This window comes from Puma concolor, chromosome B4 (assembly GCF_028749965.1).
Source record: "Puma concolor isolate L17-30 chromosome B4, mPumCon1.1.hap2, whole genome shotgun sequence".
Lineage (NCBI taxonomy): Eukaryota > Metazoa > Chordata > Mammalia > Carnivora > Felidae > Puma > Puma concolor.
This window is the reverse complement of record NC_141673.1, coordinates 76,221,131-76,246,241: the sequence shown is the minus strand read 5'-3', so window position 1 is coordinate 76,246,241 and position 25,111 is coordinate 76,221,131. Positions and strand designations below refer to the sequence as shown.

Below are 25,111 nucleotides of genomic sequence, written 5' to 3'. Positions count from 1 at the left end.
AACCCAGAAATAAACCCACAATTACATGGTCAATTAATCTTCAATAATTCATGCAAGAATATGCAATGGGAAAAAGTCTCTTCAACAAACGGTGCTGGGAAAACTGGACAGCAACATGCAAAACTATGAAACTGGACCACTTTCTTACACCACACACAAAAATAAATGCAAAATGGATGAAAGACCAAATGTGAAATCTGAAACCATAAAAATCCTAGAAGAAAACACAGGCAGTAACTTCTTTGACATCAGCCATAGCAACTTCTTTCTAGGTCTGTCTCCTAAGGCAAGGGAAACAAAAGCAAAAACAAACCATGGGAACTACATCAAAATAAAAAGCTTCTGCACAGCAAAGAAAATAACCAACAAAACTAAAAGGCAACCTATGAAATGAGAGAAATGACATACCTGATATTGCAAATGACATACCTGATAAAAGGATAGTATTCAAAACCTATGAAGAACCTAACATATTCAACACCCAAAAAACAAATAATTCAATTTAAAAATGGGGAGAAGACATGAACAGTTATTTCTCCAAAGATGACATATAGATGGCCAATAGACACAAGAAAAGACGTCCATCATCACCATCAGGGAAATGCAAATCAAAACTACAATGAGTTATCACCTCACACCTCTCAGAATGGCTAAAATCAACAATACAAGAAACAACAGGTGTTGGTTAGGATATGGAGAATAAGGAACCCTCTTGCACTGATGGTGGGAATGCAAACTGGTGCAGCCACTATGGAAAACAGCATAGAAAAGTTAAAAATAGAACTACCTCATGATCCAGCAATTGCACTACTGGGTATTTACCCAAAGAATACAAGAATACTAATTCAAAGGGACACATGCACCCCTACGTTTATAGCAGTATTATTTACAATAGCCAAAATGTCTATTTGGCTAATTGATGGGCACAAGAGCCCTAGTGTCCATCAACTGATGAATGGTTAAAGAAGATGTGGTGTATATATGCAATGGAATATTACTCAGCCATCAAAAAGAATGAAATCTTGCCTTTTGCAATGACATCAATGGAGCCAGAGAGTATAATGCTAAGCAAAATAACCAGAGAAAGACAAATACCATGTGATTTCACTTATATGTAAATTTTAAGAAATAAAACAAAGGGGAAACAATGAGACAGAGAGAGAGAAATTAAATTTATTTTTATATGAATTTAAATTAAAATAAAATATGAAAATGAAATTAATTTAATGAAAAATATGAAAATGAAATATAATTTAATGAAATTAAAATAAATTTAAATTCATATAAAAATATAAAAAATTAAATTACTATAAATTAAATTTTATTAAATTTTAAAAAGTTTTAAAAATTAACATAAAAAAGATTTCTAAGTTGGTCTCAAAGATTAGCATGAAGAGTGAGTACTCCTATCTACATCTTTTTTTTTTCAATATATGAAATTTATTGTCAAATTGGTTTCCATACAACCCCCAGTGCTCATCCCAAAAGGTGCCCTACTCAATACCCATCACCCACCCCCCTTCCCTACCACCCCCCATCAACCCTCAGTTTGTTCTCAGTTTTTAAGAGTCTCTTATGCTTTGGCTCTCTCCCACTCTAACCTCTTTTTTTTTCCTTCCCCTCCCCCATGGGTTTCTGTTAAGTTTCTCAGGATCCACATAAGCGTGAAAACATATGGTATCTGTCTTTCTCTGTATGGCATATTTCACTTAGCATAACACTCTCCAGTTCCATCCACGTTGCTACAAAGGGCCATATTTCATTCTTTCTCATTGCCATGTAGTACTCCATTGTGTATATAAACCACATACATCTTTTCATCCTAAAATCTGACTCTGAATAATTTACATTCTGAAAATGAAAAAAAATATAAGAAATTTACCTAATAGGATACTCACTGCAAGATTATATCTAATAGTAAAAATAGAACCAGCCAAAGGATCCATCAGTAAATGTTTGGCTAAATAAATAGTGTTTTTTCAAACAATGAAAATTATGCAGCATAAAATGAATGAAATACACACACACACACACACACACACACACACACATAATGGCATAAAAAGGTATCTGAAAAATGCAAGTAATAGGAAAGTATTTGTGATTTTCAAAATACTGAGATTCCCATATGCAAGTATATACATTGAGTCATGTACATTTTTGGTTATTTGTGAATTTTTTGTTTTTTGGGACTTTTTTTTTTTGGTATTGGAAGAACAAGAAACTCTGACTTTAAAAAAATTTTTTTCATGTTTATTTTTGAGAGAGAGAGAGAGAGAGGGAGAGAGAGAAAAGGAGACAGAGTGCGAGTGGGAGAGGGCAGAGAGAGAGGGAGACACAGAATCCGAAGCAGGCTCCAGGCTCTGAGTTGTCAGCACAGAGCCCGACAGGGCATTCGAACTCAGGAGCCATGAGATCATGACCTGAGCCGAAGTCGGAGGCTTAACTGACTGAGCCACCCAAGCGCCAAAACTTTCACTTTTAAATGCCTACATTATTTAAAATTTATAATAAGTATTTACTATTTTTAAATGAGAGAAAACAATATAAATGAATAAGAAAGAGAGGGAAAGGGAAATAAAGAGAACAAGAATCATGAAATAATGGCTGGTTTTAGGATAAAGTTAAGTCTAAAACCAGGGGCAAAAAATTAAGGGAGTACCACACTGGTATATGAAAGAAAATTCTTAAAAACAATGGCTATGCAGGCCGTGAACAATGAGAAAATGAAACCACATTCACATGATTTATATGTCATTTTTAAATAATATCACTGTGAGTAATCTCCACGATAAACATGGTCAGGAAACCATTACATTCTACTTTTTCTCCTAAGTATGATTTTTATTATTTCAGAAGGGGTTTCAATAAAATAAAAACCAAACAGGCCATAAAAAATTTTGTTTGATAAATACAATGAATAGTGAAAACTCTCATAACTCTTGAAGGAAAGGGCCTGGCATAAAATTATCCTTTTTTAAACAGAAGCATGGTGGGTTATTTTACTGCACACATTTTAGGGGACAACAAGAAAGACTGTTAACAGTAAACAACTTTCTACATTAAGAAGCAACTGGTGACTTTTTCAAATAAGAGATGATAGCTTTCATCAAAAAAAGTCTATAAATTGTGACAGCCTGGTACATTTTATTGTTTCCAGCTATTTAAAGTAAGACATTTATATTTTTAAATACTTGCAATGCTCATAAACTCTCTTTAATTATTTAAATTTATTAAATACATGTTATAACATATGTTATACTTTTCCCTCTCAATAGGTTTTCTTTTAACAATATCCAGATGTTTCAACAATCACCACAATTTACCTCTGTGAAACAAAAACTCAGTAACAAATAACATCTTACAAACTGACACTAGATTCCCTGCGGACAAGAAGTTGAATTTGACCGTAATATTTTGATCTGCTTAATTTAGTGTCAAAATAACAAGAATATTAAAAATATCAAGCAGTCTGGCTCTAGAATCCTATGCCTTGGCAATATGAGGCCACAAAGGGATAAAAGGAAGGCAGATATCCATATACTATGCGAAGAAATGGCTGAGAGAAACAAAGATCTGGGGGACATGGGAGTACATGAGATCACCTTAGAATATATGCAGAGCTTGAAAAGAAATCACTGAGGCTTAACATGGTTTGAAAGAATGTCCATACATACCATGCAGCATTTCTACATGGTTAAATTGTTCACTAATTTTTCAATAAATATATAGCCAAAAACCTATAAAATGTAAAGCAATGCTAGAGACAGTGCTCAGAACACGCTCTAAATAGAATTAATCTGGTTTCCTGCCAGTGTAATCTAGTATTCAGTGCAACCAGACCCAGCCTTATGTTACACAACTTGCCTTTAACAATCATTTTTTTTTTAATGCAAGTTATATCAGAACTTACAAGTCAAAGCGAAGGTTCTCCCTTTCCTCAAAAAAGTAGTCCAGGATAAATTTTCTTACAAAATCAGGATTTAAAGTATTATCAATTACTTCAGTCCTTCCAAACTATAGAGAAAAAGAGAAAGAGAGAGGTTAAAATCAAGCCTTCATGATTATTACAGTATACTACTTTGTAGTAATACAGTTCCTTGAAACCAGAAGCAAAAAATATCCCAGTGGCTTGATAAAATAAAGTACCACCAAAGAGTCTTTGGAGACAAAATCATTCCCTCTTATTCACAGGGAAATCAGAAAAAATGAGCACTGAGTTCATTCACATTATTAGAAAAGCAGCTTCTGAAAATTCATATAACAAGCTGTAACACCTTCTTCCCTCCTCATCCTCCCCTCTTGAAACCCAAATCTCATTCTAGTCAAAAGAAGTTATTTCTCCCTTAAATTTTAATGTATCACAGATTATTTTTCCTAACCTAGTGTAAAACTAGGCCAAGCAACATATATTTTTACAACTGGAGGGGTCCAAGTATTCATACTCCAGAAGTTCTCCACACAAAAGAGTTCATCAGCTATGTTTTGGGGAGAACTTTCTTATAATGTAATATACACTTTAATCATGTGAGTTTTGTTTGGCTTTGCTTTATTTCTTATGGCATCTAGACAGCCAGATGAGGACCTATGATACTTACATGTTTTAAGCTAGTGAATTGCACTTTTGCTTAAAAACATTAAGTCTCTCCATCTTAGCGGAAGTGGAAAACAAGAAAAGACACTTTCTAGTCCCTCCTCCAACTGTGAAGGAAGGCCACCAGGCTCTGCTTCCAAAGACAGAGCGATATTCAAATTTTACATCTTTTTGTATTTGGCTTACATTCTTCCCCTCTCACTCCCATGGAATTCTAATAAGGGAATTTAAACCTTTGTGCACAGCATTATGCATGTCATTTTATCGGAGAACCAGTTTTTATTAAAGTTCATGGAAATGCGATTTTTTAATAGGAATAAGAGAACTGTGATAATCCAGTAAAAAGTGAAGGTCATGTTTACATAAATTTTGATGATAAAACTATGGTACAAAATATTGATGACAAAGGATTTACTATGGCTATTGCTAACTACCCCAAAAAGAACTAGTTTTATGTATCTGACAATTTTTTTAAATCATGGACCAATATCATAAAGGTAAACCACAACCCAAGTAACTAATTCAGTATGTCCAAAATATTGAACATTTACTTTGAACAATAATAATAACAGTCACCATTTATTGAGTATTTACTTTGTTCCAAGTACTTTTTACACATTACTTTAACCATGAAAGGTAGGTATTATTAGCCCATTTTAAAGATGAGAACATTGAGGCAAAGGGTCCCAACTTTGGGCTACAAAATCTACATTCACTTTGGCTACAATATCTACATTCTTTCTAAGACCCTCTTCTATTTCAGAATAAAACATGTGGTGCCCTGAGAAGATCCAACAATGAGCCTATCCAGGGTTTTCTAATTTTTAAAAAGTGGGAGTAAGAACATGTACCAAGTAACCATGTGCTGGCAGTGCCCACGCACTCCATAAGAGAAGTACAGAAGTCAAGAAGTTTAAGTCTGAAGCAGACACAGGCTGGGCCCTCCCAGCCTTTCTGTTGCCTGGAAGCTCCCCAGGCCAAAGAAGAGAGCACCAAACAAACATCCAACACTCTCAGATAGAAACCCAGCCAGTATCCATATTCCTTAGCACCCAAAACCCTCTAGTGGATTTTAACCCAAACTCACACTCAGAGGGAAGAAAAGAGAGTGAAATTTCCAAGTGCGAGCCCCCGGAGTTAAAGCCAACAATTTCCCAGAGCCTGAGCCATCCCATAAGCTTGTTTCCTAGGGACCACTGGCTTGTCAGCATTACAGGTAACTGCATATACTCTGCTATCTCAAGTGAAGATTACTAACGTAGCCATTAAATTTTTAGCTAGTCAACACAAAGCCCTGAAATTGCTTCTGATGACCTCACCAATAACCTTCACACTGTGAAATCTAGTGGTCCCTCTGACCCTTCTCACACTAGATTGCTAGCAAGCACCATGGGACACTGCTGTCCACACTTTCCTTTCTGAAGCAGTCTTTTCTAGCTTTTGACACCACACTCCCATTTCTCTTCCCTTCCTAGATTCTCAGCCATTCAATCTCTAGTTGTCAGAGCACACTTCTAGGCCTCTTTATTTGTCTATATTCACTCTTCTGTTAGATTATTTTATCTGCTCCTTTGGTTTTAAATCCCATCTACATGATGATAACTTACAAATGCAAGCATCAGCCCAGACTCACCTCTGAGTATACTCATGCACACAACTGCCTTCTTGGCTTATACAAGTGGTTGTCTAACATGTCCCTCAGAATTATCACCTGACTTTAAATACTTTTTTTATATCACAACCATACCCAATCTTGGTCCTTACCAAGTCCACCCCTTGTCAATAAATGACATCATCATCCACTCAGTTACTCAGGCCATAAATGAGAGTCATCCTTCTTAACTCCTTGTCTTTAACCCACTGACTCCTACTCATCACCACCTCATAAGCTGTCAATTCCAACCCCAAAACACACCTCACAGCTGTCTACATCTCTCCATATCTCCTGTCAACAGCTTAATTACAACTTTTCATCTTTCTCATGGACCACCTCAAGGGCCTCCTAACTCACATCTTTGTGAACTCTTGCTCTCCCTCCAATTCTTCCCCCATATCACATCCAAAATAATCTTTTAAAACCATGTAAACACAGGTATGCAATTTCACCACCCAAAAAGTCTTTAATGGCTTCCCATAATACTTCTAATTAAACCTCTTCTCTTTTGTCTGTAGGACTGACCCTTGTCTACCTCATGAACTTCATCATGGGCCAGTATCTCCCCTTCCTCTTGATCCAAGCCTGTTGGCCTTTTAGATCCCTCTACTCACCAAATCCTTCCCCTCCTATGCCTTTGCACCTGTTATTTCTTCTTCCTGGCATGCTCTTAACCCCACTCTTGCATGGTTGACTTTTTTCATCCCTTAAGCCTCTATTTAAATGTCAGCATTCTGGCTCTAAATACAGTAATGTTGGTCCCTTACCACTAAAATTATTCTCCTTCATAACACCTGTTTATTCTTCCATAAAACTTGTCTTTTGTAATTATACTTTTGTTTTAGAGTCCCCTCACTAGACAGTATGCTTCATGAAGGCACAAGACATGCATACCTGTTTTACTTAAACCTATACAAAATTGAACTAAAATTGATTAACTAAAGGAGATTTATAATATATTATTCAAAGAAAGAAGAATCAAGGATAACTTACAGTATAATACCAATTTTGATTAAAATATATGTTTATGTTGGGGCACCTGGGTGGCTCAGTCGGTTGAGTGTCTGACTTCCATTCAGGTCATGATCTCACAGCTCATGAGTTCGAGCCCCACGTCGTCAGGCTCTGTGCTGACAGCTTGGAGCCTGCAGCCTGCTTCAGATTCTGTGCCTCCCTCTCTCTCTGCCCCAACCAACTCGCATTCTGTCTCTGTCTCTCTCAAAAATAAACAGCAAAAATTTTTTTATAAATATATGTTTATGTTGATAGAAATAAAAATAGAGGAAGGTATACAAGAATGTAGAAATTATCTTCCAATTGTTTTTTTTTTTATTATGCATTTCTGGGTTTTCCTAATTTCTTGCAATGACTATGTCTTACTTTTAAAATCAGAAGCATAAAACTTTTAAGCAATGTTCTTGTTTTTTTTTTTAATGCATTCTACTATGAAAAGTGAAAACTGGCAATAAGAAATCACAGATACATTATGACTGGTTTAGCTCATGGGAAATATATTAGTTCTTTCCCAGAGGCTGGAATACATTAGCTATCAACTAAGTGATTAATCTTTTTGACTAGAAACCTAATTTGTCTCAGCTAATGCCTTATACTACTAAATAAGAAATTTCTAATTCCTTGGAAAATGTATATTCACATATAATTCTATGAAGATCAGAAAGGATTAAAATGTTGAGGAAAGGAGAGCCTGGGTGATTTAGTCGGTTAAGCGTCAGACTCGATTTTGGCTCAGGTCATTATTTCAAGGTTCCTGAGTCTGAGCCCTGTGACAGGCTCCCCAGTGACAGTATGGAGCCTGCTTGGGAGTCTCTCTGTCTTCCTCTCTGTCTGTCCCTGCCCTGATTGCACATGTACTCACTCTCAAAATAAATATATAAATTTTTTAAAAACAAATGAATAATAAAAATAAAACTTGGAGGAAAGACAATTATTAATAACATTTATTGATGGTATACCCCAGGAAATAGCTACATTTGAAAGAATTGAAAGTTATATTCTAAAAAGTCTTTTTCTTGGGGTGCCTGGGTGGCTCAGTCAGTTAAGCGTCCGACTTCCGCTCAGGTCATGATCTCACAGTCCATGAGTTCGAGCCCCGCGCGGGGCTCTGTGCTGACAGTTCAGAGCCTGGAGCCTGCTTCAGATTCTGTGTCTCCCTCTCTCTCTGCCCCTCCCTTGCTCATGCTCTGTCTCTCTCTGTCTCAAAAATAAATAAAAACATCTACAATTTTTAAAAAAATAAATAAAAAGTCTTTTTCTGGGGTGCATGGGTGGCTCAGTCAGTTAAGTGTCCAATTTTGGCTCAGGTCATCATCTCACAGTTCGTGAGTTCCAGCCCTGCTTCAGGCTCTCTGCTGACAGCTCAGAGCCTGAAGCCTGCTTTGGATTCTGTATCTCAGACTCTCTCTGTCCCTCCCCAACTTGCACTGTTTCTCTCTCTCAAAAATAAATAAACATTAAAAATATTTTAATATAAAAATAAATGAATAAAAAGTCTTTTTCTGAGTATCAACTACCCTAGATTGCCAGAAGTACCTGCAAACTTGACTACAATACTGTCTGGACAATGAACATATGCAAATACGAGACAGTCAAGCACTTTTACATAATTATACAGTGTTAAGTTTCATCACCTTATAATTAGGAAAATGTGAGAAAAAATGTTATTTTCCTCTGCAAGTGTGAAAGTTTTCAGTCATTTGAAAAAAGTAGGTAAACTTAATTTTGTTGGAAGATAAAACATTGTTTCTTGTAAAACTTTAACCAAAAAAAAAAAAAAAACAACACAAGTTGTTGAAAAGTTTTCCTTTGTTTTATGCTTGAGCTAATCAGATAAATACCTACTTTTCCAATTTAGGAACAAATCCTGCAGAAAATGATAGACTGGAAATACTCCTGATTTCTAAATCAGCTAATTGTTAAAATGCTTCAAGGGAGGAGTATCAGAAGAACATTCATCTATTTATGGCACCAAGCAGGTGACCTTTGTTTTGAGAAAAATGTTCAGGAAGATTTAATATATTGTGAAGGTCCAAAACAGCCACCTAGTTCATGTTCATTTGTCAAATAAAGAAAAAGTGATGAAGGAAAAAGGTCATCTGGACTAGTGCACATCTGTAATTTGGTTATTAGATTAGAATTAAATCTCAGTGGTGGTGATACACAGAGCATAGTCTCCAGAAAGCAGACAGGAAGACTAGAGAAACTGAGTATTGCAAAGAGACTATTAAGATAAATTCAATTTAAAAAGCTCAGTTTAGGACTATACATATCCACCCTGCATAAAGTATACAACACACACACACACACACACACACACACACACACACTACTACCATTTGTATCCATTTCCTCTTGTACGTTAAACACTTGGATTACCAGAAAATCCATGGACCTCTTCCTCTGATGGAAAGAGATATAGTCTTCTTGTGTATCTCATCATACAAGACTTTTCTTTCCTTTTCTTTTCTTTTCTTTTTTAACAGATCAAAGATCTGAAAGTCACTTAAGTATAAAAAGACAAGTAGGAAATCTGAAGGCTTTATCTAGGTCTTACATTATTATACATCATTGAGATGTCGTTATAGATGTAGATAAGAAAGTAAATAAACACACCGAGAAAATATTCTTGGTTTAAAAAGTATATTACACATACGTGGCTTTTATTCACTTTTTAGGATCTTCTGATTTTAGGAATGAACATAAATCATTAGCCAACAATAAGAAAAAAAGACACCCTGATCACCTCTCTATAATGGTTACACATAAAATATAGAAAGGACATTAACTCCATCAATTTTTTAAATTATAGTACTTTAAAACCTTAGTTAAAACATTTTAAGATGAAATCATACTCTAAAAAATAACAATATTTCAAGAAACTGAGAACCATGTCATTGCTTGCCATTAATTCTGTGATTAGTGACATGTTTTACCATCTGAAGAGAAAAAAAAATGGACTCAATTTATCTGAGAGGTCCTTATTGGGAAATATGGGTTAATTTTTATCATATTATCAGTTAGATTTTCATTTATGAGGCAAAATATTTTTTAAATGAATTGAGTAGATTATTATTTTAATCTACCCAATTATTTTAAATTAGATTGTCTGAGTTAGGTTATTACCTAAATTCAATTGAAAATAAACTTGAAAATGTATTCACACTAACCCTGAAGTCTTTGAATATTTAAAAGCAGTTCTACACACAGATGTACAATAAATGTTGTTTATTCACATTCATTAGAAAGTAGACAATTATTAATTTCATATACTCAAAACTAACTTTTGATCATTATCTTAAAAATCCCCCAAAGGAATAATTCCTACGTTTTAATTTTCTCTTCTTCCTAAAACTATTGTGTAAGATAGACTTTCAAGCATGGTTTCAATGCTGAAATTCTTAAATTCTCAGTGTGTTTGTTTTTATGAGTTTTATTCACTTTATTTTTTTTTTTTTTGAGAACTTAGCAAGAAAACAGAAACACTGCAAAGCTAAGTCTGGGAATTATTTTCATTCAAAAGTGATCAGAACAAACTTTTGCTTCTGCCAATGGCAAATTAGGTTGCTTAAGACTAACCTTTCCACTGAGAACAGCTAAAGAAATCAGACAAAATATTAAAATAATCTTTTTGGAGGCAGCAGAGAGCTGATAAAAAATTATACACATGGAACCAAAAACCCAGAGAAAAGAGATGCCAAAAGAGGGGCCCTGTATTTGGAAAAGACGCCAACCAAACTGATTTTAGCAATCTCATCAAACTAGGAGAGACAATGGAATTTTTCAAAATCTCCAAAGGGGTTATATGCATGTTCATGCTTTCTTTCCACATGTTTAAGTGTTTTTTTTTTTTAAATAAGGTAACAAAGGCTTTGAGTTGGGGCTCCAAGAGGCTGCACCAAGGAATAAGGACGAATCAGAAGAGAAACCCTGAAGAAGAATGAATCTCAGCTCAGAGTGAATCAAATCTAATATTGAATTAAAATAAATTTTTCCTAGTCTAGTTATCTCCCCAGAAGAAAAGTAAACCAACTCTGGAGAAACAAAAATCATCCAACACCTCAAGTATGTCTCTAATTGTTCTTATATGATATTCAGCAATTATTATCAGGCATGAAGACATGCTTCCAGCTCTAATGGAGTCACTTAAAACAGACCAGCATTCTAGTGGAGAATCAGAAATGGTAGACAAATACACAAATGTATTGTTGGATGTTATTGCAGAGATGCAAGGGTATCCTAGTGCTGAAAGGCCCAATGCTAGAGAAAAGAAGTTAATTAACATGATCCCAACTTTTATCTGGAACAAGCAGTGACACAGAAAAGAGCAAGTCCACATAAAAATGGAGAGAGAAGCAAAGCCAGGAAATCTCAGCAACAATGAGCCATACTTTTGAAGACTGCACAACTGAACAGAAGTAGGACCCTAGTGAAGTTAGAAGGGCTATCTGAACCCAGGTTTCTTTAAAATTTCAAGAAAATGAAAGGTGTCAAGGCTCAATTACAATGTTATCATTAAAAAAGAGAGAGAGAGATTAGAGAGCAGAATAATAAATATCTCTACAGGAAATGAAAGTATGCCAAAAGATATAATCAAAAACCAAACCAAAACTATAATGTAGTATTTCAAACAGAGCTAAAACACATACAGTCCTAAAAGAATTGTGTGGTACTGAGAAAGGAGGTGATATAAATCAAAGAGGAAATAAAGAGAAAATAAATAAAACAGGATTTTAGAAACGGAATAAACTAGTAAGGACCCAAGAGTCATCACAATAGATAAAGCCTTAACAGAAATTGGAAAAAAAAATATTTTTGTTTTTAAGAATGAAAAAGAAATGGAAAAAAAGAAAATGAGAAGAAAGTAACAAATACTGAACAGAGGCAAAGTGGGCCTATCATAAAATAAGAGAAGCCCACAAAGAAGAAAATCATAGCAAGGAACAGACAAGTATAAAAAACTCTAATTCATTAGCATGTGGCTTAAAGAAAGATAAAATTAGTTTTTCTTTAGAATTTTTGACAGAAATGCCTTATGACAAAAGAAAATGAGTAACATTTAATATACTTAAGGAAAGAAACTATTATAAAAAATTTTATGTTCTGTATATTCAAAGCACACAAATTGTTGTTGACACACAAAAAAAGAATAATAAATATTGTTCCCATGAGCTCTTCCAAAGAATCTATTAGAGAATGAGCTTTAGATAACCAAAATTACTACAGAGATATTGACATACGGAGTGGTGGTGAGCACTACTTATAGAACTAAGACTAAATTAGGGCTAAAAGTGAGAAAAAAAACTATGCAATGGCAATATGATCTGCTAATGTTAATAGAATACAACATCACTCCAACTAACAAGTAGAAAAAGAACAAAAATCATGGCACTAAGAATCAACGGGTGCTAACATCAAAAAAGACCAAAAACAAGACATCATTTGCTTCCTACTGAAAGTTCATGCCATCACCTACAAATTTGCTAAAGGAACTGAACCCATGTCTGATCAACTTTCTGACATAATCTATTAAATTGTAGAAATGCAAAAAAAAGAAAAAAAAGAAAAACAAAAAATAAAAAACAAAACCCATGAACTGCACTATACATAAGCATATAGTCAAAAAGATCCTGACTGTGGAACTATAGGACAAATGGTCTAGTTTCTGTAAGATAAGTTGTAAGAAAAACAAAGGAGTGGAGAGAAAGCTGTACACTAAAAGACACAGAAAATACATACCATTTTTTGAAGTGTGCAAGACCAAACTGTAATGTTGAGAAGTGCACACTTGAATAAAAAAACCATAAACACACTCACGTTACTCTTTAAAAACAGAGTACTCTGATTGGGAAAGTTCATGGAAAAAAATTCTGAGGTGCTGGCAAAGTTCTATTTCTTGACCTTGTTAATGGTTACATGGGTGTTTGCCTTCTAATAATTCACCAAGGTTTTCATTTTTTGCATTGCTTTTTGTATGTGTTTCCAATAAAGCAACAGAGAAAAGTGAATGCAAAATAAGGACATCCCCTCTACAAGAGTAGTCATTGAGACAATTACTGACAACACAACTGCAAAATTGCACCAACATAAATTTTAAAGGGAATTCTTCATATGAAATTAAAATGATGCTTGAGGGGCACCTGGGTGGCTCAGTCGGTTAAGGGGCCGACTTCGGCTCAGGTCATGATCTCGCGGTCCGTTGAGTTTGAGCCCTGCATCGGGCCCTGTGCTGACAGCTCAGAGCCTGGAGCCTGTTTCAGATTCTGTGTCTCCCTCTCTCTGACCCTCCCCGGTTCATGCTCTGTCTCTCTCTGTCTCAAAAATAAATAAACATTTAAAAAAAAAAAATGATGCTTGAAGGAAACCTTCAAATGCACGAAGAAATGAAGAGCACCTAGTAAATATATGTAGAATAAAAAAGAATATTGATGATATAAAATAATAATAAACTATCTTGTGTGTTTACATTATGTATATATATATAGTATACATATACACACATATATATTTGTGTATATATATATAATATATATATACACAAATATATACATATACATATATATATATAAACAAACATTATATATTAAAGTGTTTTAGGACTAAGTATTTTCTGGAAAGTTGTGACAAAACTAATTTATCGGATTCTAAAATATCAAGAAATTGTCATAGGTATGTTGAAATCTTTAGGGTAACTCCTAAAAATAGTAAAAGAAAGTAAAACTAACAAGCTAATATAAGGGAAAAAATATGTAATGCTAAAAAAAATTATTTAGTCAAATCCAAAGAAGAAAAGAAATGAGAGATAAAGAATTTAAAACATATGAATAAAATTTTTAAAAGTTAAAAAAATAGCTAAATGGTAGGTTTAAACTGAAACATATTGGCAATCCCATTAACTGTAAATAACCTAAACACTTCAAATAAGATAAATATTATTGATGTAGATTTATTTTTAAGCCCAAGTGTCAGCTGCTTACAAGTAACACACTATAAATACAAAAACACAAGAAAATTGAAAGTAAATCGTGAGGAAAAAAAAGACAAACTATGCAAACTTTAAAGAAAGAGAGCCAGATTAACTATTCAAATATCATGTGAAGTAGAATTTAAGAAATATTTCCAGAGAAAGAGTAAAAGCCCTAGACATCTTGTCTCGGGAAGGAAGGAACTGCTAAAAAAGAATACAAGGCACATTTTTAAAACATACAGAAGCCAACTTGAAGGTGCTTCCATTTAGCAAATTTATGAAAATTTGAACCCCAAAGTAAACGGTATAACATATAAAACTCCATTGAATAAAAGAGGAAGCCATGAGTCCACACTTATAAAATAAATGAATAAATTAAAAGTTTAATGAGGAAGGAGATATTTATATACTCTTAAAAAGTATCTCACTACACACTCATTAACTACCTTCCCAACATAATTCCCAGAGTCTCCTCCCAAAATAAGTATTAACTACAAAAAAGGAAAGTAACTTTTTGGTAGAGAAGGCTAGCAGACATCACTTTAATCAAGTGATCAAAAATAACCTGGGGCGCCTGGGTGGCGCAGTCGGTTGGGCGTCCGACTTCAGCCAGGTCACGATCTCGCGGTCTGTGAGTTCGAGCCCCGCGTCAGGCTCTGGGCTGATGGCTCGGAGCCTGGAGCCTGTTTCCGATTCTGTGTCTCCCTCTCTCTCTGCCCCTCCCCCGCTCATGCTCTGTCTCTCTCTGTCCCAAAAATAAATAAATACATTGAGAAAAAAAAAAAAATTTAAAAAAAAAAAAAAAAAAATAACCTAACCCAAACTGGGACAAATCAAACTCCTGTGCCACCAGATGGGATACAAGAAGAGCGACGCAGTATCACCTCTGTGATATTTCATCCAAGGTTGCATCATGAAGGAAAATATCACACAAAATCAAAATGAGAGAAATTCTATACAGTAGCTGACATTCCATTTTCAAAAGTGTCAAGGTCATCAAAGTTAAGGAAAGACTGAGTAAGTATTCAAGATCAAAAGAGACCTAAAAAAATGACAACTAAGGCAACACATAATTCTGAATGGAATCTGTCTGCTCTAAAACGTATTATTGAGACAACTGGTGAGAACTGAATGGGGTCTTAGGATTTGGTGGTAGAAACACGTCAATGTCAATTCCTTAAGTCTCAGTATTATATTATGGCTATGTAGGAGAACATCTTTTGTGCAATAAAGTATTCAAGTGCTGTAGGTCATCATACTGGCAAGTTATTCTCAAATGGCTTAAAGGAAAAAAATTCTTTATATATTTGCAACTTCTCTGTAAATATAAGATAGTTTCCAAAAAACCTGTTAAAGATAGTTTCAAAATTTAAAAAAAACAATAGTTTAAATCTGAAAGCTAACAAAAGTACAACATATCAAACTTGCTGGATATAAAGCTTCTTATTAAAAAAATGTAGCCTAAAATGCATAGAGTTGAGGGGAGCTTGGGTGGCACGATCGGTGGGGTACTGGTCTTCTACTCAGGTCATAACCTCACAGTTCATGGGTTTGATCCCCACATGGGGCTCTGTGCTGACAGCTCAGAGCCTGGAAACTGCTTCATATTCTGTGTCTCCCTCTCTCTCTGCCCCGCCCCTCTTCTTACTCTGTCTCTCTTTCTCAAAACTAAATAAACATTAATTTTTTTTAAACTGCATATAGTAGAAAAGAAAAATGACTAAAAATAAATATTGTTATCTACTTGAAGAATTTAGAAACAGACCAGCAAATTAAACCCCCAACAATGTGAGGAGAGTAACAAAGATAATTGCAATAATTAATAAACTTAAAACAATAAATTAAATAACCAATAAAGGCAAATATTGATTCTTTGAGAAGACTAATAAAGTTGATAAACCTCTACTAAGATGCATCAAGGGGAAAATAAGAGGGAAAATACAAATTATCAAAATCAGAAAGCAAAAAGGGCATCATTATAGAATACACAGAAATTAAGCACATCATAAAAGTATATTATAAAAAACTTTACACCAATGAGTTTAAGAATTTGAGCAAAACAAATTCTTGGAAAAACATAGCACACAAAATTGACAGAAGAGGAAATTGATACCTTGGGTAAACATATATGAAAGTAAGGAAATGAATCTGAAATTAAAATACCCCACAAAGAAATATCCAGGCTAAGAATGCTTTAGCAGCAAATTTTTCCAAACATTTAAGTATAAGATTAACCTTTCATATATTCTTTCAGAGAACAGAAAAAGTGGAAATACTTTCAAGTAAATTAATGAGACTTGCCTAAGCGTAAATAACAAACTCTAAAGTCTATCACAAGAGGGGCGCCTGGGTGGCTCAGTGGGTAGTGTGTCTGACTTCAGTTCAGGTCGTGATCTCGCAGTTTGTGAGTTCAAGCCTGGCATCAAGCTTGCTGCTACCAGCGTGGAGCCCGTTTTGGATCCTCTGCCCTCTCTCTCTCTTCCCTTCCTCCCCTCTCAAAACTAAATAAACTTTTGAAGTCTATGACAAGAAAGGAAATTTATAGATCAATATCACAACATAAATTCAAAATTCTAATAAATATTAGCAAAACATAGCAAGCAATATATCTAAAAGGAAACACATCATAATCAGTTGGTTTTATTCCATAAATATATTTAACCGAAAACCAAACATGTAATTCACCACATTGACAAAATAAGAACAATAACATAATCCTCTCAATAGATGCATACCTGAAAACTTTACCCATAAGATCAGGAACAAAACAAGGATGCTTCCTATCACCACCTTTATTCAATCAACACTGTACAAAAAGTACTTGTCAGTACAATAAATATCATGATTAGATAGGAAAAAATAAAATTCTAATGTGTAGATCAGCATAATTTATGCAGAAATTTTTTAAAAATCCACAAACTATTCTTAGTAAGTTGAGCAAGGTCACTTCAGAGTTATTATCCAAAAGCTAAATTATATTTTCTATATCACAATAAAAAATAAAAAGGAAAAATGATGAGTTACATTAAAATAAAAATATCAAATCACTTAAGGAAAATCAAACTAAAGATGTGCAAGAGCTCTACATAAAAAATTACCACATATTAAAAGAAACTAATGACAACTTAAATAGAGGGGTATCCATATTCATAGATCGTAAGGCATACTATTTCACATATTTCAATTCTCTGAAATTGATCTACAGTTTCAACACAATCTCAGATCTCATAAGTGCATATGTATGTGTGTAAGCTGGCAAATAATTCCAAAATTTCTGTGGTAAAGTAAAAACCTAAGACTATCCTAGAACAGGATTCAGAAAATTACAGCCCCTGAGCCAAATCTGGCCTGCTGACTGCTGAATAAATTAAGATTCTTTGGAGCAAAGTCATGATAAAGCATTCATGTATTGTCCATGGCTGGTCTCATGCTACAATGGCCAGAGAGATCATAGGGCCACCTAGCCTAAAATATTTATGCAGTCCTTATTTACATCTGGTCCTTTACAAGGAAAAAAAAGAAAAAATGCTAATCTTTGGCCTAGAAAATCTTGAAGGGAAAAAAAAAAAACTCCAAAGCACAAACAACCAGATTTAGTTATGAAAACAGTTATTAAACAGAGTATACCACAACAGAATCCTAACAAGGCCATCACGTATACAGTCATTTCATTTATGATAATTGTAATATGATTGTGCAGTGGAGAAAGGAAACTTCTTCAATTAATGTTCCTGGGTCAATTAGATACCATATGGAATCAATGTAAATTTTACCTCAAACTATACCCAAAAATTAATCCCAGAGGAATTGTAAATCTAAATATAAAAGTTAAAACAATAAAACTTCTAGAATTATAACACTGGGGAACATCATCATGGTCTTCAAATAAGAAAGTTTCCTCTAACAGAACAAAAGCATAGCTCATAAAGGAATAGACTGCTATGTTGACCTAAATTAAGGACTATTCATCAAAATACACAGTTCAGAGAGTAAAAAATCATGCTGCAAAAGGAAAGAAGACATTCGCAAGACATATTCGCAATAAAAATTCCTATCCCAACGATATAAATAACTCCTAAAAATCAACAAGAAAATGGGAAAAACAACAAACATGCACTTCATAACAGATAGCCAAATGGGCATGAGGCCTGACAAAGGGTGCTCAGCCACATTAATTAGCAGGAAGTTAAAATCCAAACAAGATATCTTTGCACATTAACCAGAATGGAACATTAAAAAGACTGGCAATACAAAGCATTAGCAAGAATGCTTTGCAATGAGAATGACACATGGAAAATTCTGGAAAATGATGTGATAGTGTGTACTGAAAATGAAAATATGCACACCAATGGAGATATCAAAATCCCTAATTTCAGATCATATTACCAACTTACAGTAATCAAAACAGTGTAGTACAGGCATAAAAACAGACACAAAAATAAATAGATCAGAATAGAGGCCAGAAATAAACCTATGCATATCAATTAATTCACAACAAAGGAACCAAGAATAAACAGTAAGTAAAGGACGGTCTCTTCAGTAAATGGTGGGAAAACAGGACAGTCAAATGCAAAAGAATGAAACTGGACCATTATCTTACACCATATGCAAAAACTAATTCAAAATGGATTAGACTTAAATTTAAGACCCGAAACCATAAACTCCTAGAAGAAAACATAGGCAGTAAGCAATTTAACATGGTCTTGGTGATAATTTTTTTCAGTCTTACAACAGAAGCAAAAGCAACAAAAGCATAATAAACAAATGTCTCAAATTTAAAAGCTTCTGCACAGCAAAGGAAACCATCAAGAAAATGAAAAGGCAACTTACTGAATGGGAGAAAATATTTGCAAATCATGTATCTGATAAGGGTTTAGTAACCAAAATACATAAAGAACTCCTATAACTCAATGGTTAAAAAAAATCGATCCAATTAAAAAATAGGCAGAGGATCTGAATACACATTTTTCCAAAGAAGGCATACAGATGGCCAATAGGTACATGAAAGGTATCCTACATCACTAAGTATCAGGGAAATGCAAACCAAAACTATAGTGAAATAGCACCTCACACCTGTTAGAATGGCTCTTATCAAAAAGATAAGAAATTACTAGTGTTGGGGCAGATGTGGAAAAAAGAGAAACCTTTTACACTATTGGTGGGAATGTAAACTGGTGGAGCCACTGTGGAAGACAGCATGGAAGTTCCTCGAAAAATTAAAAATAAAACTATCATATGATTTAGCAATTCCATTTCTGGGTATCTATCCAAAGAAAACAAAAATACTAACTCAAAAAATTACATGCATCCCCATGTTCATTGCAGCATTATTTACAATAGCCAAGGGATGGAAACAACCTAAGTGTCCATCAGTGAATGAATGGATAAAGAAAGGGTTATACTATATTCTACTATATTTAGTAAAATATTATTCAGCCATAAAAAAAGAAGGAAATCTGCCATTTGTGACAACATGAATGGACCATGAGGACATTATACTAAGTAAATAAGTCAGACAAAGACATATATTACATGATCCCACTTATTTGTAGAATATTAACAAAATAAATAAAAAATAAATTTAAAAAGCTCACAGGTACAAAGAACACATTGGTGGTTTCTGCCAGAGGCAAGAGTGGGAAGCGAAAAATATGAGTCAAGGAGGTCAAACAAATTATCCTATAATGTTAGAATTCAGGATAGTGGTTTAATCTGGAAGGACAGAAGGGCACAATCAGAATTGCTGGAAGGTTCTATTTCTTGCTCTAGGTGGTGGTTACATGAATGTGTTCACTATAACAAATTATTATGCCGTATTATTTTCCCTTTGGTTTGAGTATGTTTTATTTCAATAAAAAGGTATATTAAAGGGGCGCCAGGATGGTTCAGTCGGTTAAGCGTCCAACTTCAGCTTGGGTCATGATCTTGCGGTTCAAAGGTTCAAGCCCCACATTGGTTTCTCTGCAGTCAGTATGGAGCCTGTTTGGGATCCTCTGTCCCCCCCGGGCTCTCTGCTCCTCCCCTCCTCATGCTCTGTCTATTTCTCTCTCTCTTTCTCTCTCTCTCTCTCTCTCTCTAAAATAAATAAACATTAAAAAAAAATTTAGTTAAAAAAAGCATATTAAAAAAAAAGAATAGAAATTCAGCCATTAATAAAAAGGAAATTAATTCTGCCATTTGCAAGACAACATAGATGAAATCTGAGGATATTATGCTAAGTGAAATAAGTCAGTCAGAGAAAGACAAATACTACATGATCTCACTTACATGTGGACTCTAAAAGAAGCAAAGCTCATAGAAACAGAACAGACTAGTGGTTGCCAGGGGTGGTGGGAATAGGCAAAAGTGGTCAAAGAGTACAAACTTCCAGTTATAAAATGAATAAGTTCTGAAAATGTAATGTATACATAGTGACGATAGTTAACAAAACTATTTTGTAAATTTGAAAGCTGCTAAGAGTCAATTTTTAAAGTTCTCACCATAACACACACACACAAATATATATAATGGGATGTGATATATGTATGTGTTAACTTGCCTTATTTTGATAATCATTTTACAATATAAGCAAATATCAAATTATTACATTGTACACTCTAAACTTATATAATGTTATATGTCCATTATATCTTAATAAAGCTGGAAAAATAAAAAATAAATAGCAGGAAAAAAATAACTCAAGACCAAAATTCTTCTACTAATTCTTCAACTAATAATCAATCAGCAAAGTTCTATCAAAGTATGATTCTTATTCAATGGGTCATAGAACACTCATAGAGTTAATCGACTTTCCCTGAGCCTTATAAAGAATGGACCACTTATATTAAGCCACCGCTTTTAGTTATCTGTAACCAGGAATATTTGTCAATCTACTTTACGTCCTTTTCTAAAGAGAAAAATTTCAAGGCCCAAAGGTCTCTTTCCAACACTGGTGTGGCTGACCTTGGGAATTCAAATGAGTGTATAGGGTATCTTCCTGAGGGGCACACAAAATATTTTTGCTAAAATAATAATGCCATAAGATTGACTATATACACCATTGAAGATACTGGTACTACAAAATTCTTTCAACTGTATGCCATGCAAGTGTTCTTGTAAGAGAACCTCACATGTCTTCTATTACAATCCCCTCAAGCAATCACAGTGAAGAAGTCATGACATATACCGCAAGAATCCTTCAAATGCCAATGAGAAGAGTACAATGTCTGCAGATTGAATGCTCAACAGTATATTATCCTTAAGATCTTTTTCAAAAAAGAGAAAAGAAGACTAAACAAAACAGAATGTTCAGTTGCTCTGCAGCGTGAATCCAAGAGCAAAGGTGGTGTCAGTAGCCATACAGGACCCTCAGGGGCTTAGCCATAGTGCATGCCTAAAGATTGTAGGGAGCTGCCAGTCCTATATCAATAACCTTAGATGGTTCAGTCTAATATTTTTTATAGAACAAAAAGGAGAGGATGAAACTTGTATCCCCTAAGCTTCAAGAGGTAAATATGTTTTCAATGGATGCTGTAATTCACATTCCAAAGTATATAGTTAAAGTTATGATCAGGAGCTGAAGAACAAGCACTCATGACTAGTTAGTGTACCACATAAATGTTCTCACATGAAAAATGTGACCTTTACATCCAATGATCTACAGGGGTATTCCAACTCATAAGTTCTGAAACCAGGAGAGTTGAGTGTGTGCCTACGTTTGAGTGTATCCTCAAAATTATCCTTTTAACAAATATTAACTGAGCACCTTGTAAGAACAAAGCCCTATCCTAAATGCTATTGTGCAAGAGGTTGACCTTTAAGGAGCACTGAGTTAAGAAGTGAAGCTGAGATTCCAAAGATAGTATGTTCACAAAAAAAAACACAAAACACTGATATTTGTTGAATGATATAAAGAAGAAGGTGACAAGGACCGTGAGAAACATATAGAAATTACAGAATTTCAAAGGGGCAAGGTAGAAATTCTAGTTGTGAAGTTTAGAAAAGTCAAATAGGTAAAGTATCGTTTAAGCTGGGCTATGAGCAATATTCTCATCCTTTCTGAATATGTTTGTGTGTTCATATATTATACATATATTATTCAGTATGGAGACAAATACATGTTAAAATAGCTCAAAGTCAGAGGAATGGTTCAGAAGCAGAGACAATGTCAAATTACAGTAATCAACCTGTGGCAGTAGATTTGCCTCCAAACTGTGATCGCTGCGGATTATAAAAACTTCAGCTTGTTTTCTTTTATCACATACAAACTTAGAGAATCTGAAACTAACTCTATAATTTTAAATATTTAAAAGTAATTCACAGGGGAACCTGAATGACTCACTCAGTTAAGCATAGGACTCTGGATTCCCGTTCAGGTCATGATTTCATGGTTCTTGAGATTGAGTCCCTTGTCGGGTTTGGCACCAACAGCAAGGAACCTGCTTGAGATTCTCTCTCTCTCTCTCTCTCTCTCTCTCTCTCTCTCTCTCCCTGCCCCCAAAGTAAATATATAAAGTCTAAAAAAAAAAAAAGAATGTTACAAAAAAAGGCAATTCACAAAATAGATTACCTATGGATAACTAAAATTTAACTCAAAGAAGTTAATTGCAACATTTTCAGAACCTCTCAAAGTTAAGTGTGCATCCTCAGGGATAATACTTTGCAGTTTCCACTTGCCACCAAGAGGTTTTCATATTTTCATAATTCATGGCACTTAAGTATCATTTCTAGTTCCAAAACTGTTATGCACTGAAATACAATTTTAGTTTTAAAAGATCAATTACTTCAAGAGCTTTTGATAATTCATAGTCATTAGAATTTATATAAGATATGCAGGTAATTCTAATAGTGTCAGATATAATTTTTAAATTGCAGATTTCAAAATACAGATCAATTTTAAATATTTTTTTCCATCTCTTTATTTGGAGCATTTATTTCAACATATTTTAAGCTCCTTTTTTTATTAATCCTTGCTATCTAAAGATAATTCATCCCAGAACATAAAATCATATAGCTAATTACTATGTATTTTTCCAGAATATAACTAAATTCAAATACAAACACAACTGCTATACTATGACACAGTTGTGATACCTAAATCAGCATATTGATAGTATAGATACACTAAAGTTGCTGGTAAAATTCTACCATATTTTACATGCTCCTTGAGGCAGAAATACCCTCTAATTAAAAATCTAACCCACCATTGCAACCACATAACAGGCACTTAAAAATATGTCAAATTGATAAATGGGTGGATGGATTTAAAGTTATTAATAAAGTATCTATAATATTGTTTTGCTTATCTGATTCCAAATATCTTGAGTGTAGTTACCACAGTGATTTTTGCTGTCATCTTGTAAAATAATGTTCAATACTTGAAAGATGATTGGAAGAACTGATAAAATGACTAGAAAACTCTTTTGAACCCTACAGTCTCATAAAAAAGCAGACTAGTTAGGAAATTAGAACTGACACCAATTTCATTCCTGGTGAATTAGTCCAGCCCATTTGAATACTTCCAGAAATAGGACATCCACTCTAGTGCCAGCATACAATTCTAGGAACTGTGGCTATAGTTCCACTATATCCACATACATTCCACCGTGGGATACTCTAAGTGTTACAAAGGTCTTCCTCACATTCGATTAAATAATGTCTGTCTCTCCATCTTTGAGCCAATTTTTTTTTGTTTCCTCCTTGTTCGTTTCAACATCAAGTAAGTGTACTCCCGTTTTCTAAATGAAAATACATTAAGATTTTAAAGACATTTATTATGAATAGAGTCTTTGCATTTTTTAGATTAAACATTCCTTTATTCCTATGGCATAGCCTCTATCCCTTTCTTCAAGATGGTAACCCTCCTTAAATACATAGTTGGCATTTTGAGGGTCTCAAATGGAGGACTGAGAAGTAACACTCCAGATTTGCTCCCACCAGGGCAAAATACAATAGAATCTGATTGAATCACATGAAATTGCCAACACTCGACCGTTTTTGACATGCGAAAATGACAATCTCATGTAGTTCAACATAACAGCATTACCTTCTTTGATGCAAGTGCTGCACATCCATCACCGCATCCTCAGATTGCATTAGCCTTTTAGCAGCTGCGTAACACCACTGCTTCATATTAGGTTTGAGGCCAAGTAAATCCCATAGGTCATTTTCCCATCAACAGCTGGGCTTGTGCAATGAATTCTACAGTATTTTATAATGCAGGAATTTACTGACCTGCCCCTTACTAGTTTTGTTACCCTTACAAAAGTTTTTTTTGATCTCTTACAGTCCCCATGTATCCTTAATCATATAACGTTTACTATGTGCCAGACACTGTTATCAGTGGTTCACATTTGATCCTCTGAACCACCATATGCTAGAATCTCTACTATTTCCCACATCACAGATTAAGAAACAAGAGAGGTCAAATGCACTTCCTTAGCCACTATATCACACTGGCTCTCAAAATAAGGAAACTGTCTTTCTCACATGGTTTTGTGGAGATTTAATAATATACATAATGTATTTAATTCCTTCACACCTTTCCTTTATCCAGCAAGTTCAATTAGCTGTTAAATACAATGGATTTTAGCTCCTAAATGCTTGTCTCCTGCATCTGGCACTTCCTTTCTACTGTTCCAGACTATTCTCCAGTTTTTAACACTTAATTCTTCTTAAATGCTGTCTATTGAAACTGCCTCTTAACTGCTTTCTCTTCATCTTCCTCCATCTGCTCCTATCCACACTAGATAATTCTGGGTCCTACTTCTCATCACTTTTGCAATTTCTACTTTTTCTTATGCCCCCTTTGAGTATTGTTCCCTCTTACTAACTCTTTTTACTCCTTCAAGGAGAAAAAATAAACAAGAAGAATAGTGTTTTCTGTTTTATTTTATTATTATGG

At 34.3% G+C, this 25,111-nt stretch overlaps 1 protein-coding gene across 1 annotated transcript in view; it reads right to left on the bottom strand.

Annotated features, from left to right (window-relative positions):
* Positions 1 to 25,111, bottom strand: part of CPNE8 (copine 8) — a 234,557-nt gene that overhangs the window by 174,188 nt on the left and 35,258 nt on the right. The window contains exon 4 of the mRNA XM_025930235.2: positions 3,914 to 4,017. Within this exon, the coding sequence (XP_025786020.1) occupies positions 3,914 to 4,017 (104 nt within the window). The remainder of the gene's footprint in view (positions 1 to 3,913; positions 4,018 to 25,111) is intronic.